General features: G+C 43.5%; 1 protein-coding gene across 1 annotated transcript in view; it reads right to left on the minus strand.

The window, feature by feature from the left end:
• Positions 1-489: 489 nt before the first annotated feature.
• EPHB4 (EPH receptor B4) overlaps positions 490-17,116 on the minus strand; it is a 59,368-nt gene continuing 42,741 nt past the window's right edge. The window contains exons 4-16 of the mRNA XM_063449792.1: positions 15,056-15,211; positions 12,812-13,141; positions 12,146-12,279; positions 10,722-10,884; positions 10,279-10,381; positions 10,009-10,073; positions 8,657-8,770; positions 6,947-7,194; positions 5,223-5,438; positions 4,879-5,028; positions 4,442-4,635; positions 4,028-4,183; positions 490-825 (exon numbers count right to left, since the gene is read on the minus strand). Of these exons, the coding sequence (XP_063305862.1) occupies positions 711-825; positions 4,028-4,183; positions 4,442-4,635; positions 4,879-5,028; positions 5,223-5,438; positions 6,947-7,194; positions 8,657-8,770; positions 10,009-10,073; positions 10,279-10,381; positions 10,722-10,884; positions 12,146-12,279; positions 12,812-13,141; positions 15,056-15,211 (2,144 nt within the window). The 3' untranslated portion in view covers positions 490-710. The remainder of the gene's footprint in view (positions 826-4,027; positions 4,184-4,441; positions 4,636-4,878; positions 5,029-5,222; positions 5,439-6,946; positions 7,195-8,656; positions 8,771-10,008; positions 10,074-10,278; positions 10,382-10,721; positions 10,885-12,145; positions 12,280-12,811; positions 13,142-15,055; positions 15,212-17,116) is intronic.

A 17,116-nucleotide genomic window follows, 5' to 3' on the forward strand; every position in this document is an offset into this window, starting at 1 on the left:
CCACACTGTGACTAGGGCTGTATAAACAAGTTCCCTAAATGGCAGAGAATTGATCAGTGATACTGCATGGACACAATCTATACATCAGAACAACTTCATTAAGCTAAAGTGTTGTTGCTTGGAGTTTCCCTTTAATGACATGGTGAGTTAAACCCAGTGAAAGTGGCAGATATGACGAATATTCGGACATTTTTTTATAATTATCCCCTGTACACTTTAGACTGTTAGCTTGTTCGGTCAGGGTCCTCTTCACCCACTGTTACCGTGTGTCATACGTGTTTTGTTAGAAATAGTTTGTCTTTTTTATCCATTGCACAGTGCTGCAGAATATGTTGGCGCTATATAAATTATTGTAACGGTAAGGAAGTGTACCTTTATCAGACATACAAATAATTATATACAATATTTAAAATCAGAAAACACTGTTTTTTTGCAATTCATTTATTATCAAATAATTTAATATAAAAATGAGGAAACAAAAAGACTCCTTGACAATGTATTTATATACATACTGTACAGGGGATATACCGCTGCCTTCACAATGCGGTGTGTGGTCACCCCAAACTCTGCCTCTCCTAGATACCGTGCTGGACAGTCAGTGTGACTGATATCATAGGTGACATCACAAGGCTGCAACCAATCAGCTTATTGCACTGCTCAATGAGAGTTTGTGATTGGTGGTATCAAGTCCAATGGTGCAGCAAAGTCAACTAGTAGCATAGTCCGGGTCCCGAGGGAATCTTCTCAGCTGGGACCATTTGCTGAAGACTCGATAATATCTTCTTTTGGTGACCAGCAAGCGTGATCCCCATCCGTAGCAGGTCTCTAAGAAGAAGCACAATGGGTGGGGAGATGGTTGGAATTAAATGGAGAGGACATTAAGTTAGCAATCGTTTTCACGGTATATGTGAAGCAATTAGATCCCTGTCACGTCCCTACAAAACGCACGGGACGTGGCTATCCTCTACTCAAATGAAATATCAGTGAAAATATCCCAAACTAGCTTTGTGTGAGCTTAACGATAAAGAGCTAAAGGGTTTGGAAGTCGTTGTGTATTTGCCTGATATCGGAACGGATCTGGCAGGTGATTGGCAAAGATTGACCATTACGTACTTTCTGTTGCGCTACTGGAAGTGACGTTATTGTGTATTTTCCAAAATGTGTCAAAAACAGAAAGGGGGAGCTGCGCGCTACGGGGCTTCAGGTAGAAGTGAAAGGATTAGCAACTAAATTTGTGGAGTTTGCATAAACATTGTTATTTTCTAACTAGGGACTAATGAAAGTATTTAGAAAACTGGGCAGACTAGATGGGCCGAATGGTTCTTATCTGCCGTCACGATCTATGTTTCTAACTATGTGCATGAGTTCTGGTATCTGTGTGAATTGATTGTTAAGATGCATACAAGGTGTGAGAATGACATAAATGAAGAGCTAACAGTGAACTGGAGAATTTAAAATTACTTGTAAACGCTTGGTTCAATGCAAGAGTGGCGCATGCAACGTTACATTCTGTTTGGTAAGATGTTTTAGATTATGGAACCAATAAATTGTATAATTTGAGTAAGCACTACCCTTATTCAGAGCTGGTGTTGACTCAACCTTGGAGGCCACAAGTGTATGTTCTGCAATAAACCAGCTAGATTGTCTGTAGAGGAAAGACAATTACCACTAAATAGTACATTTTACAATCTTCTTTCTTAAATAATATTTACATGTTTGCCTGCCGAATGACTGTCTTTAAAGAGACTCACACCACCTCATGCCTGTCTATTTAATCCTGCATCCATCTAAAAACATTGCAGGAACAAAAATATTTTCATTCAGGGTTAACATGACTCTAGTCAGAAGATAACCATTAGCGGCTCTTCCACAGCTAGAACCAAGTTAAACTTGGCTATAGCTCAAATGACTCTCTTAGAGCAGCATTTTGCGCCCTTAGCCTGATGAAGACTGATGAACTCAGCCACGGAGCCTGGCACACCATGGGATGTAAGGTAAGTAAATCTTCCCTTATGGGGGTTGGCACCTACATAGCTCGAGAAACATTATAGCATTAAGAATACATGTTTGAATTTCCTAATGCTAGAGTACCCCTTTATCCCATTCTCATGCAACCCCCCACCCCACGTTATCTCCTTTTCCATCACTGACTGATGTCTTATAGCAACCAAGCCATATTCAAACAACCAGTCACTGTCGCCCTGTTTAGTTGCGAGCGTAGATACAGATTGCACAAGCCGGTGGGAGCAATTCCATGGTTCTGATCGCACTTTGCACAATAATCCAATGCCGGTTTCTTTGTGGAAGAAGCTTTATCTCGTTTGCGTATTTGACGAAGTGTGAGAATTGTCTAATCTCCCACCACATTCACTAAAGAATTTGCTCCTCTCTCAGCAAGGATTGGGGTTATCTAGTTCCCCGTGCTCCGAAGAGGCGATAGCAGGCTTTTTAATGTCCACCTAGCCAAGGGGCTCCTAGAGGTTCAATCATTGAGTTTTCGTGGAGAAATTAGATCTTTATGGTAATGGGGGGACTGGGACCATGGAACAGGGCATCCTCTACAACTCGTTGGCAAAGTGATACAACAATTGGGTAAATGGTCTTGAGCCTTGTCTGACCGTATATTGATTACACTACGACCACATTGCATTGTGTGAGATAGGAGGAATATTTATTCATCAAGTCAACTCGTCGTAGCCTGAGGTTCTGAAAAACCCTGTTTACTCTGTCAGATCACAATTATTAGGGCTTCTAGTGAACCCAACAAGTTATTTTCTGTTTTATCCCTGCTTTTCCAGTAGCACATAGCCAGCAGCAGTGTTTGACTCTGTGTGTAATCAGTGGCTCTGTGTGTAGTGTGTGGCTCTGTTTTTAGTGAGTGTTCTGTGTGTAGTGAGTGTTCTGTGTGTAGTGTGTGGCTCAGTGTGTAGTGTGTGGCTCCGTGTGTAGTGTGTGGCTCCGTGTGTAGTGAGTGACTCCGTGTGTAGTGAGTGACTCCGTGTGTAGTGAGTGACTCCGTGTGTAGTGAGTGACTCCGTGTGTAGTGAGTGGCTCTGTGTGTAGTGAGTGGCTCCGTGTGTAGTGTGTGGCTCCGTGTGTAGTGAGTGGCTCCGTGTGTAGTGAGTGGCTCCGTGTGTAGTGAGTGGCTCCGTGTGTAGTGAGTGGCTCCGTGTGTAGTGAGTGGCTCCGTGTGTAGTGAGTGGCTCCGTGTGTAGTGAGTGGCTCCGTGTGTAGTGAGTGGCTCCGTGTGTAGTGAGTGGCTCCGTGTGTAGTGAGTGGCTCCGTGTGTAGTGAGTGGCTCCGTGTGTAGTGAGTGGCTCTGTGTGTAGTGAGTGACTCCGTGTGTAGTGAGTGGCTCTGTGTGTAGTGAGTGACTCCGTGTGTAGTGAGTGGCTCTGTGTGTAGTGAGTGGCTCTGTGTGTAGTGAGTGGCTCCGTGTGTAGTGAGTGGCTCCGTGTGTAGTGAGTGGCTCTGTCTGTAGTGAGTGGCTCTGTGTGTAGTGAGTGGCTCTGTGTGTTCTGTGTGTAGTGAGTGGCTCTGTGTGTAGTGTGTGGCTCTGTGTGTAGTGAGTGCCGTGTGTTCTGTGTGTAGTGTGTGGCTCTGTGTGTAGTGAGTGCCGTGTGTTCTGTGTGTAGTGTGTGGCTCTGTGTGTAGTGAGTGCTGTGTGTTCTGTGTGTAGTGAGTGCTGTGTGTTCTGTGTGTAGTGTGTGGCTCTGTGTGTAGTGAGTGCCGTGTGTTCTGTGTGTAGTGTGTGGCTCTGTGTTCTGTGTGTAGTGTGTGGCTCTGTGTGTAGTGAGTGCCGTGTGTTCTGTGTGTAGTGTGTGGCTCTGTGTTCTGTGTGTAGTGTGTGGCTCTGTGTGTAGTGAGTGCCGTGTGTTCTGTGTGTAGTGTGTGGCTCCGTGTGTAGTGTGTGGCTCTATGTGCAGTGAGTGCTGTGTGTCCCTTGTGGCCTGTTCCAGGAGATTCAAATTAGCAGCATTTACCATCCATTTCAATCTTCAATTCCTATTGCCTATAATTGACTTACTCTGTGGTTATCTGTCGAACTCTGCTAAATGTAGTAAATCCTGCATTTCTAAATCCTTCCTCGTATCTTCCCATTTTTATTGCTTGCAGCCACTCGCCCACCGTAGCGAAGGAAGAATAGTGCGGCGTGCGTTGGTCCAAGAGAGGCTGTGAAGTCCTGTGGAGGAACAGACAAACATTTAGGATATGTTCCCGAATGCTGGAGAGAGACAGAGAATGAGAGATGATCTGTTTCAAGTGATCTTGAAAAGTGTTCTGTTGGAAGGTAACAATCATCAAACCTAGAGTTTTAAGCTTTCTCCTGCCATAGCTTAGCACTTAACTGATCAATATTCTCGGATCATCATTCACTCCTCACTGACCTGACCTCCCACACTGAGCAATCCCAGCCAGACATTTAGTGCAAAGGACTTACCCATGTTGCTCCCGGGTGGTGATCTTCAGGCTGGCTGGGTTACGAATCAGTTTGTCCAAGGAGCTGACAATATCGGTAAAACGGGGCCGGGCTGCTCGATCTCTCTGCCAACAGTCCAACATTAACTGATGCAGGGCAGATGGGCAATCAGGGGGAGCTGGGAGTCGGTAATCCTGCTCGATAGCATTAATCACCTAAAAAAATAAAGGATCACAATCTAAAATCTGGAAGCTGAAGAACAAAAGAGTACAAATATTGTAGGTTAGCCTCAAAACCCACCCTCTCATCTACAAATCGACTGAATGGCCATTTTACGAACACAAATCTCCCACAAAGTGTACCTTGAAGTTATTATTAAAATATGAGAATCTGGTTGTCTTATGGCTACGGATTGAATGATGGGCAGTAATTGGACACATTCATCTGCTGATACTCACATCTTGATTAGACATGTCCCAGTACGGTCGTTCTCCAAAAGACATAACTTCCCACATGACAATCCCGTATCCCCAGACATCACTGGCAGATGTAAACTTCCGGAAGGCGATGGCTTCTGGGGCTGTCCATCGGATGGGGATTTTACCGCCCTGAGAGTTGAAATGTGAGAGTAGTCTGAGCATTTAACTAAGTTTTCATCATGAGTAATCTGAGCTTATCCTCAACATGTTCTTCATTTGTTGCACTCATCTCTCCCTCACATTTACTCCGTCTATCGGCCCGTGTGCCCATTCACACTCCATCCCCTCTTTCAAACGTCCATTTACATATTTCATTCTCTTACCAGACAGGAGGTATACGTGGGATCCGTGGATCCTTCTTGGAGAAACCGCGACAAACCAAAATCCGATACTTTGCAAACCAGATTACTGTTAACTAGAATGTTTCGTGCTGCCAGATCTCTGTGAACATAATTCATCTCCGCCAAATACCGCATCCCTGAGGCGATTCCCCGCAGCATCCCCACCAGCTGGATTGGTGTAAACTGCCCGTCGTTTAGCTGTGCAACACAAACACAAGGAATATTCATTTATATATGTGTATACACACTCTGTATTGGTGATGTCAGCCCCAACCACCAATCTATTGAAATGGAAATTTGTGTGTGGAACGTCATGGTCTGATGGAGCATCTCCTAGCCCAGGGATGTCCCCTTGTTCTGGACCTCGAGATCCAGCTGACAGCATTGGAATAAAAATAACACACTTGTTTCAAATTATTTTGGCACATTGCAAGCAAACATTCATGGAGCTGGAGGTTCTTAATTGGAGGCTGGAGGCTCCTTAGCAATAATGATTTCAAAATCTGTACGTGCCTTTGAGTTTACAAATCAGCCCCACAACAAAGTCCAGACAGAATTAAATCAAACCCTCAACGTTTAGCCATGCCAATTACTGTCATCAGAGAACATGCAGCCTGTTTAACGTGAGAACGTATGCTCTGTAATGTTGTGCGAGATAAACTTAAAGCCATTTAAATCTATTGCAGACAGAAAGCAAGTGATTTGTCTGTTTACTTTATGCTACGTTTTAGTAAAGAACAAACAGTTCTCTATGAAGTCAAACAATTCCCAGAGTCATTCAGAGCTCCGGGATCTGTCTGCCCTGCACTATTTCACCTAACCGTAATCTTTATTATACTTGTTGCCGACCTGGCATTCATGTCTAATTGCTATCACCAGCAAATCACGATAAGGAAATACAATGAGAATGAATAAATTGATCATTATTCGTAAGGTGCCATTATATTCCACAGAGCTGTAAAACAGAAAGATATAGTTGGGGGACCCCAGTTCTGCTCTATCGATCCCCTTGTCCACCAGCAGATAATATACTTATGTCTGACGTTAAACAAGAAACACTCACTATGGCCACGTGGAAGCATAACTAACTCAACGTTTAGGGCCCTGTGTGATTTGGTGTATAGGCCATTTAGAGGACTAGGAGAACCTCAAACTTGTCAAACCACTGATGGTATGCCCATGTATTTTCTGTTAGTAGACTAGAAACTCTTTTTGTTGCTCCAGGTCTTGCATCCTTTTAGGAAGTACTAAGACTGGACTGCATCTTAGCCAAGCTTAAAGAAACTGAACAGACTCTGCACCAAACATGGGGCAATTAGCTCTTCACACGATCCTCAGAGAACTCTAGAGCACTCCAGAACACTGCCTACAGCACACAGTATGTATTAGGTGACCCCCTCCAGACACATTAGGTGCCCAACAGCAGCACGTATCAACTAGAAGTGACACAAAAGTCAAAAAGAGGAGCTTGATCTCAAACCACCCTACCCGTAGACATCTTACCCATAGATATCATAGAAACTGAGGATTCTCCCACACTTTGGGACGAACTGAAGACATAGCCTTTCACAATGCCTTCCCCAGCAGCTCTCTCTAGAGCCATTTCCTTCTAATATTAAGCTCATCCAAGGGGCAACATTACTTTCTCTTTTTGATACAGGTTAAAAGAGGGTGAATATTTGCTCACATACACAATGCACACTTACCCTGAGGAATGAGTCGAGGGCTCCATTCTCCATGTACTCCGTGATGATCATTACAGGGCAGTTATTAGTAATTACTCCTTCCAGGTGGATAATGTTTGGGTGCTGAAACTGCCCCATGATGCTCGCCTCACTGAGGAATTCTCTGCGCTGGCGCTCCGTGTACCCGCCTTTTAGGGTTTTTATCGCCACGTAGTTTTCTTTCTTCCCTGGCACCTTCAGGCGTCCGCGGCACACTTCCCCAAATTCCCCTAAAAAGGGTTAAAATGGGGGTCGTGAGAGGCTGCAGTGTCTTCTCTTTACTATTCATGTTCTAACCTCAACTGCAGTGGCTCCAACCATACCAGTCTAGAGCCAAATAGACCCCCATACCACTAAACATTCCTTAGAGACAAACTCCCACATCCATCATTGCCAACTCCCACATCTACCATCGCCAACTCCTACATCTATCATCGCCAACTCCCAAATCCATCATCACCAACTTCCACATCTATCATCACCAACTCCTACATCTATCATCACCAACTCCCACATCTATCATCACCAACTCCTACATCTATCATCACCAACTCCCACATCTATCATCGCCAACATCCATCATTGCCAACTTCAACATCCATCATTGCCAACTTCAACATCCATCATTGCCAACTTCAACATCCATCATCGCCATCTTCAACATCCATCATCGCCAACTTCAACATCCATCATCGCCAACTTCAACATCCATCATCGCCAACTTCAACATCCATCATCGCCAACTTCAACATCCATCATCGCCAACTTCAACATCCATCATCGCCAACTTCAACATCCATCATCGCCAACTTCAACATCCATCATCGCCAACTTCAACATCCATCATCGCCAACCCCCACATCCATCATCGCCAACCCCCACATCCATCATCGCCAACCCCCACATCCATCATCGCCAACCCCCACATCCATCATCACCAGCTTTCACATCCATCATCACCAGCTTTCACATCCATCATCACCAGCTTTCACATCCATCATCACCAGCTTCCACATCCATCATCACCAGCTTCCACATCCATCATCACCAGCTTTCACATCCATCATCACCAGCTTCCACATCCATCATCACCAGCTTCCACATCCATCATCGCCAACTCCAACATCCATCACCGCCAACTCCCACATCTATCATTGCCAACTCTCGCATCTATCATTGCCAACTCTCGCATCTATCATTGCCAACTCTCGCATCTATCATTGCCAACTCTCGCATCTATCATTGCCAACTCTCGCATCTATCATTGCCAACTCTCGCATCTATCATTGCCAACTCTCGCATCTATCATTGCCAACTCTCGCATCTATCATTGCCAACTCTCGCATCTATCATTGCCAACTCTCGCATCTATCATCGCCATTCTGCCTTGCCCCAGTTTCTCTTCATGATATGTCACCACTTTTACTCACCTGGCTCACATCTAAAATGAGGCTTGTAAGCTCCTATCTTACTAAACATTTCTTTCTTATCTCTGACCTCCAACGTCCTTTGCGCCTTCCATTGTATCTAACTGCCATTAGCGTCACCCACATTACCCAGTCCAAATGTAATCTGATGTGCCTTGTCCTCTAATGTGTCTGTCTTCTATTTTCTCCTACCCCTGTGTTACTGTTTATGCCAGACTCCTTTCTCTTTAACTCATTGCTTGAACTCTCCTTGTAAAACCCTCACCTGCTCCTATGACCTCCTCAATCTTCACATAAGACACATCAATTTCTTTAGCAAATTCTCGAACAGCCTCGTTAGGATCCTCATAGGTGAAAGGATCAATGTATAACTTGGCATCTGTAATACAACAGATGAAAAAATATACATACATGAAAAGTATTATTTGTAACAGCACAATTATAACATATTCTTACAGTTATAACAGGAAGAGATCTGTAATTACAGGAAGAGATCAGTTATAACAGGAAGAGATCGGTTATTACAGGAAGAGATCAGTTATTACAGGAAGAGATCGGTTATTACAGGAAGAGATCAGTTATAACAGGAAGAGATCGGTTATTACAGGAAGAGATCGGTTATTACAGGAAGAAATCGGTTATTACAGGAAGAAATCGGTTATTATAGGAAGAGATTGGTAATTACAGGAAGAGATCGGTTATTACAGGAAGAGATCAGTTATAACAGGAAGAGATCGGTTATTACAGGAAGAGATCGGTTATTACAGGAAGAGATCTGTTATTACAGGAAGAGATCGATTATTACAGGAAGAGATCAGTTATTACAGGAAGAAATCGATTATTACAGGAAGAGATTTTTTATTATAGGAAGAGATTGGTAACTACAGGAACAGATTGGTTATTACTGGAAGAGATCTGTTATTACTGGAAGAGATCTGTTATTACAGGAAGAGATTGGTAATTACAGGAAGAGATTGGTAATTACAGGAAGAGATCGGTTATTACAGGAAGAGATCTGTTATTACAGGAAGAGATCGGTTATTACAGGAAGAGATTGGTTATTACAGGAAGAGATCGGTTATAACTGGAAGAAATCGATTATTACAGGAAGAGATCAGTTATTACAGGAAGAAATCGATTATTACAGGAAAAGATCAGTTATTACAGGAAGAAATCGATTATTACAGGAAGAGATTTTTTATTATAGGAAGAGATTGGTAACTACAGGAACAGATTGGTTATTACTGGAAGAGATCGGTTATTACAGGAAGAGATTTGTTATTATAGGAAGAGATTGGTAATTATAGGAAGAGATTTATTTATTTTTTAACAGGAAGAGATCTGTTATAACAGGAAGATATTGCCTATTACCGGAAAAGATAGCTAATTATAATAGGAAATCAGGAAGAGATCAGTTATTACAGGAAGAGATACATGAAAACCAGGAAGTGATCTGGTATTACAGAGCAGGAAGTGATCTGGTATTAGAGAGAGCAGGAAGTGATCTGGTATTAGAGAGAGCAGAGAGTGATCAGTTAGTTGGATTGAAAGAGTTCTATTAAGAAGCGGTCAGTTCTTACAGCAGAATGACCGCTATAGGTCTATATACACACTCACTGTGTCCGATGAGATACTGCGGAGGCTTGTCGCTATACTCGGTCTCCTTGTTAATTGCATGTTTCCTGCAGAACCCAAATACACACAATCATACCTCCCTTCGTTGTTTGTTTTCCCACGTGTCTCGTGTGACAAAACCAATACACAACATTTTCACAGATAAAAATAAAGTTCTATTTTATATGATTTTATATTAAAATGGGAATGTCCCATGGAGTTTGCAGACTTTCTCTAGGAGTAAAATATTTTACGCTACATCCCAGTACTCACCGCACGCACACAATGGCGACTATTATAACGGCTATGACAAGAAGTGTGCCCACACCGGCTGTCCCCGCAATTAACGCCACCTGAGGCTGCGCTTTCTCTGGGTCTAAGGAAAGAAACAACACATTATCATACCGGGTAAATCAATACAGGAGTTTGGAGCCATTATCTTATGATACAATTACAGCAGTTATTCTGCTGGAAAAGCTCGAGAAACAGTGATATGACAACAAGAGTGTGTATCATCGACTACCCAATGCTGAGAACATAATATAATATATCTGTCCTAATAAGACTAGTTAAGAGATCTCTGGAGACCAATCCAGACAGTTGCACTAGAGAAGAATAAGTGGTCAAATCATTTTGGGCTTTGACTAGAAGTACCGACCCATTCCTGACAATAACCAGCTCTTTATCAGAAGGGAACGCCTAATGCCTGTACTCACCATGTGACAAGGTTTGAAATAAGGCATCTCCACTGAATGCCCCGTACCCAGCTTCAGTCCTCGCTCGCACCTGTACCACATACAGGGTGCCGGCACGAAGTCCCACCAGACGAGCCTCACTGCCTGTGGTCTTCAGGAACATTATTAGGGGTTTCTCTTGGTCCTGTGGGGAAACATGGTGGGTGTTACTTGGACATTGTTATCTACAGCGAGATGGAACTAAATAGTAGACTGGATACAATCTTGGGTCCGACAGACATGAACATATGTGCCAATAGGCTTTGTTGCCCAGATATTTTCCCTCTGCTTTATGGCCATCATACAGTGTCAGTTACCTACAGAGCTCTGTGTGACAGTACGCAGTAAAACAATCACAATGAAATAGCAGCAGTTTATCCATAGAGTTTATATGGAGCCATCTGTCTTCATCTCTTCGCATAATGCCAATGTTTGGTCAGCGTTATCATTTATCCGATATTACTGTAATGTCAGCGTTATAATGTATCGGATATTATTGTAATGTCAGCGTTATAATGTATTGGATATTATTGGAATGTCAGCGTTATAATGTATCCGATATTACTGTAATGTCAGCGTTATAATGTATCGGATATTATTGTAATGTCAGCGTTATAATGTATCGGATATTATTGGAATGTCAGCGTTATAATGTATTGGATATTATTGGAATATCAGCGTTATAATGTATCGGATATTATTGGAATGTCAGCGTTATAATGTATCCGATATTACTGTAATGTCAGCGTTATAATGTATCGGATATTATTGTAATGTCAGCGTTATAATGTATTGGATATTATTGGAATGTCAGCGTTATAATGTATTGGATATTATTGGAATATCAGCGTTATAATGTATCGGATATTATTGGAATGTCAGCGTTATAATGTATCGGATATTACTGTAATGTCAGCGTTATAATGTATCGGATATTATTGTAATGTCAGCGTTATAATGTATCGGATATTATTGGAATGTCAGCGTTATAATGTATCGGATATTATTGGAATGTCAGCGTTATAATGTATCGGATATTATTGGAATGTCAGCGTTATAATGTATCGGATGTTACTGGAATGTCAGCGTTATAATGTATCGGATATTATTGGAATGTCAGTGTTATAATGTATCTGATATTATTGGAATGTCAGCGTTATAATGTATTGGATATTATTGGAATGTCAGCGTTATAATGTATCGGATATTATTGTAATGTCAGCGTTATAATGTATTGGATATTATTGGAATGTCAGCGTTATAATGTATTGGATATTATTGGAATGTCAGCGTTATCATTTATAAGATATTATGGAGACGTGTCTAATTTCTGTACACTGTGGTGAACTTGTGACTCTCCTATAAAAACCCCAAATCCCACCAAAACACAATAATAATGTTATCACCTTTTCATAGTATTTGACCTCATAATCCAGGATATTGCCCTTGGGCTGGTTGGGTGGGGGGGGTGGCGCCCACCGCAGGTAGAGTGAGGTATCTGTTGCTGACATTTGTTGGATTCCGGACACTGGGAGGGGAACTGGAGAGATAGCAGATATTAGATACAGAGAACATGGGCTGGCAGGGGTATAACTACAGTAATGATTCCTGTTAGATATTTTATTAAAAATAAAAAAATACACAAACTGTGACACCAAACTAATTTTAATCATATGACTATTAACATGAAACATATATAATCTACAAAAAAATAAATGAGTCTTATAAAAAATAACGATACTGTAAGTGAATGAATGTGCATTGTTTGAGTGATGGATGTAACATTATATATATTATTGTTATTATTATAGTAATAGAGATGTAGCATTATTGATAGCTCGAGAAGCTGTGAGATCTGGGTCCTCAGGATTCTTCCAGGACAATCTGTTCGTATTCATTTCTAGTGAGAAACACACAGTTATACGTATATTGCCAGCCCAGGAGGACACGTGGAAAGCGACAGTTGTTGCTGTTGTGACAGCCTATCCTGTGGGTTGCAGCTTATCACTAGGAGTTAGTCCCTCCCCCAAGGAACTTATATTTCATGGAATATTTAGAAGACTGGGCCTTACCATCACGGTCGGTGGTTACATTGAGCTCCTCGCCCATTGCTCCAATTCCACTTCGTTCCGACACCCCGTTTAGTGCCAGCACACGGAAATTGTAAGTCATCCTAGGTCGGAGCCCAGATACGCGTAGCTTGCGCTCCAGCAGGCGATTAGGGCGCGGGGAAAAGGTGAGTCGGGTACAAGAGATGCACTGTGCATTCACAGCACATTCCAGACATTGCACTTCATAGTACAAGTCTCCCCGTCCGCCAGAATCAAGTGGTTCACTCCAATCCAAGTCCACCACAGACCCATTTACATGGGCTACAATACTTCGAGGAGCCAAGGGAGGGGCTGGGGAAAGAAGGAGAGAAGAATAAATACAGGTAGGGAGAGGAAGAGAGGTATAAATAGAGGGAGAGAGAGTGAGGGATATAAATAGAGAGAGAGCGAGGGGTATAAATAGAGAGAGAGCGAGGGGTATAAATAGAGGGAGAGAGAGTGAGGGATATAAATAGAGAGAGAGCGAGGGGTATAAATAGAGAGAGAGAGTGGGGGATATAAATAGAGAGAGAGTGAGGGATATAAATAGAGAGAGAGCGAGGGGTATAAATAGAGAGAGAGAGAGAGAGAGAGGGATATAAATAGAGAGAGAGCGAGGGGTATAAATAGAGAGAGAGAGAGTGGGGGATATAAATTGAGAGAGAGCGAGGGGTATAAATAGAGAGAGAGCGAGGGGTATAAATAGAGGGAGAGAGAGTGAGGGATATAAATAGAGAGAGAGCGAGGGGTATAAATAGAGAGAGAGCGAGGGGTATAAATAGAGGGAGAGAGAGTGAGGGATATAAATAGAGAGAGAGCGAGGGGTATAAATAGAGAGAGAGCGAGGGGTATAAATAGAGGGAGAGAGAGTGAGGGATATAAATAGAGAGAGAGTGAGGGATATAAATAGAGAGAGAGCGAGGGGTATAAATAGAGGGAGAGAGAGTGAGGGATATAAATAGAGAGAGAGCGAGGGGTATAAATAGAGGGAGAGAGAGTGAGGGATATAAATAGAGAGAGCGCGAGGGGTATAAATAGAGGGAGAGAGAGTGAGGGATATAAATAGAGAGAGAGCGAGGGGTATAAATAGAGGGAGAGAGAGTGAGGGATATAAATAGAGAGAGAGAGCGAGGGGTATAAATAGAGAGAGAGCGAGGGGTATAAATAGAGAGAGAGCGAGGGGTATAAATAGAGGGAGAGAGAGTGGGGGATATAAATAGAGAGAGAGCGAGGGGTATAAATAGAGAGAGAGCGAGGGGTATAAATAGAGGGAAAGAGAGTGAGGGATATAAATAGAGAGAGAGCGAGGGGTATAAATAGAGAGAGAGCGAGGGGTATAAATAGAGGGAGAGAGAGTGAGGGATATAAATAGAGAGAGAGCGAGGGGTATAAATAGAGGGAGAGAGAGTGAGGGATATAAATAGAGAGCGAGGGATAAATAGAGGGAGAGAGAGTGAGGGATATAAATAGAGGGAGAGAGAGAGGTATAAATAGAGGGAGAGAGAGTGGGGGATATAAATAGAGAGAGAGAGTGGAATGGGAAGAGGGGTGCAGGTAGTGTGTACTGATACCAGTAGTGGGGTGTGTGTAGTGGGATTGGACATGGGGTGCAGGTAGTGCGTATTGGGAAGGGTAGTGGGGTGCAAGTAGTGTGTACTAATACAAGTAGTGGGTGCAGGTAGTGTGTACTGATACAAGTAATGGGGTGCAGGTAGTGCATATTAGGATGGGTAGTGGGGTGCAGGTAGTGTGTACTGATACAAGTAGTGGGGTGCAGGTAGTGTGTACAGATACAAGTAGTGGGGTGCAGGTAGTGCATATTAGGATGGGTAGTGGGGTGCAGGTAGTGTGTACTGATACAAGTAGTGGGGTGCAGGTAGTGTGTACAGATACAAGTAGTGGGGTGCAGGTAGTGTGTATTGGGGTGGGTTGTGGGGTGCAGGTAGGGTGTATTGGGGTGGGTAGTGGGGTGCAGGTAGTGTGTACAGATACAAGTAGTGGGGTGCAGGTAGTGCATATTAGGATGGGTAGTGGGGTGCAGGTAGTGTGTACTGATACAAGTAGTGGGGTGCAGGTAGTGTGTACAGATACAAGTAGTGGGGTGCAGGTAGTGTGTATTGGGGTGGGTTGTGGGGTGCAAGTAGTGTGTATTGGGGTGGGTAGTGGGGTGCTGGTAGTGTGTACAGATACAAGTAGTGGGGTGCAGGTAGTGCAGACAATACTTACTGGTACATGAATCGGTTGCGGGATCTGCAGGAGCTCGAAAATGCCCAGTTTTGCAGTTACACACTGTGGCCCCTGGGGCCGCTGTAAGGCTGTTAAGGGGACAAGGTTGACACGGCATGTCCCCCACTGTAGGCTTAAACGTTCCCATTAGACAAGCTGTAAATACAGGTTTAAAAGTTGTTAATGTGACTGTAAGCTCTTTGGAACAGCTCTAGATTAATACGTATCCCTATATATAGAATAAAAAGAGTTTAACCCTTTACCTGACAGCAATACAATGTACCATTCCACCATTTGTCTGGGGTTAGGTTCAAAATGTAATTCTTAGTTGATTGACACAGTCACCATGGTAACCAATTATAAGTTCCCACTGACGGCTCCACAATCAGCTCGTTATAATTAACCTCCCACTGATTTGTTTTAATAAAACTCCATACAGAGTACTGGACCCTCTCCTGAGCCTGTGGTAGTGCTGGTCCCCCCGCCTCCCCATTCTGAAGGTATCAAACCAAACTGCCATAGCCGAGATATCTGGAATGGGAGGGCAAGGGGCAATTAGGGCCACTAATATAGTGGGTTTATGGGCTGTACCCAGTGATACGTTAGGGGACTGCAGGAGTGAGGTGGCAGGCTGTAGCTGAGCCATTTTATAGTCTAGAACTATGGGGTGCTTTAAACAGGTGGTCAATATTCTCAATGGCCTTAGGCCAGTAAAGCCTTAAAGGAATGACTCACTGTAGAGACCAGGCAGTAACGGGTTAAAGGAATATATCCCCATAGAGTCCAAGCAGAAAATTGTTAAAAGAACGGCTTTATGCAGAGCTCAGTCAGTAAAGGGTTAAATTAATGACTCTCCGTGGAGTTCAGGTAGTAAAGGGTTAAAATAATGATTATACGCTGACCTGACAGTAAAGGGTTAAAATAATGAGTATACGCTGACCTGACAGTAAAGGGTTAAAAGAATGATTATCCGCAGACCATGCAGTAAAGGGTTAAATTGATGACTCTCCATGGAGTCCAGGCAGTAAAAGATTAAAGGAATTATTCTCCACAGACTAGGCAGTAAATGATTAATGGAAAGGCCCTGCAGCCAGTAAAGGGTTAATGGAATCACTCTGCAGAGGCCAGGCAGTAAGGGGTTAATGGAATCACTCTGCAGAGGCCGGGCAGTAAGGGGTTAATGGAATCACTCTGCAGAGGCAAGGCAGTAAGGGGTTAATGGAATAACTCTACAGAGGCCGGGCAGTAAGGGGTTAATGGAATCACTCTGCAGAGGTCAGGCAGTAAGGGGTTAATGGAATCACTCTGCAGAGGTCAGGCAGTAAGGGGTTAATGGAATCACTCTGCAGAGGTCAGGCAGTAAGGGGTTAATGGAATCACTCTGCAGAGGCCAGGCAGTAAGGGGTTAATGGAATCACTCTGCAGAGGCCGGACAGTAACGGGTTAATGGAATCACTCTGCAGAGGCCGAGCAGTAAGGGGTTAATGGAATCACTCTGCATAGGCCGGGCAGTAAGGGGTTCATGGAAACACTTTGCAGAGGCCGGGCAGTAAGGGGTTAATGGAACCACTCTGCAGAGGTCAGGCAGTAAGGGGTTAATGGAATCACTCTGCAGAGGTCAGGCAGTAAGGGGTTAATGGAATCACGCTGCAGAGGCCAGGAAGTAAGGGGTTAATGGAATCACTCTGCAGAGGCCGGGCAGTAAGGGGTCAATGGAATCACTCTGCAGAGGTCAGGCAGTAAAGGGTTAATGGAATCACTCTGCAGAGGTCAGGCAGTAAGGGGTTAATGGAATCGCTCTGCAGAGGTCAGGCAGTAAGGGGTTAATGGAATCACTCTGCAGAGGCCAGGCAGTAAGGGGTTAATGGAATCACTCTGCAGAGGCCGGACAGTAACGGGTTAATGGAATCACTCTGCAGAGGCCGAGCAGTAAGGGGTTAATGGAATCACTCTGCAGAGGTCAGGCAGTAAAGGGTTAATGGAATCACTCTGCAGAGGTCAGGCAGTAAGGGGTTAATGGAATCGCTCTGCAGAGGTCAGGCAGTAAGGGGTTAATGGAAT

The sequence above is a fragment of the Pelobates fuscus genome, chromosome 3 (assembly GCF_036172605.1).
Source record: "Pelobates fuscus isolate aPelFus1 chromosome 3, aPelFus1.pri, whole genome shotgun sequence".
In the NCBI taxonomy this organism is placed as follows: Eukaryota; Metazoa; Chordata; class Amphibia; order Anura; family Pelobatidae; genus Pelobates; species Pelobates fuscus.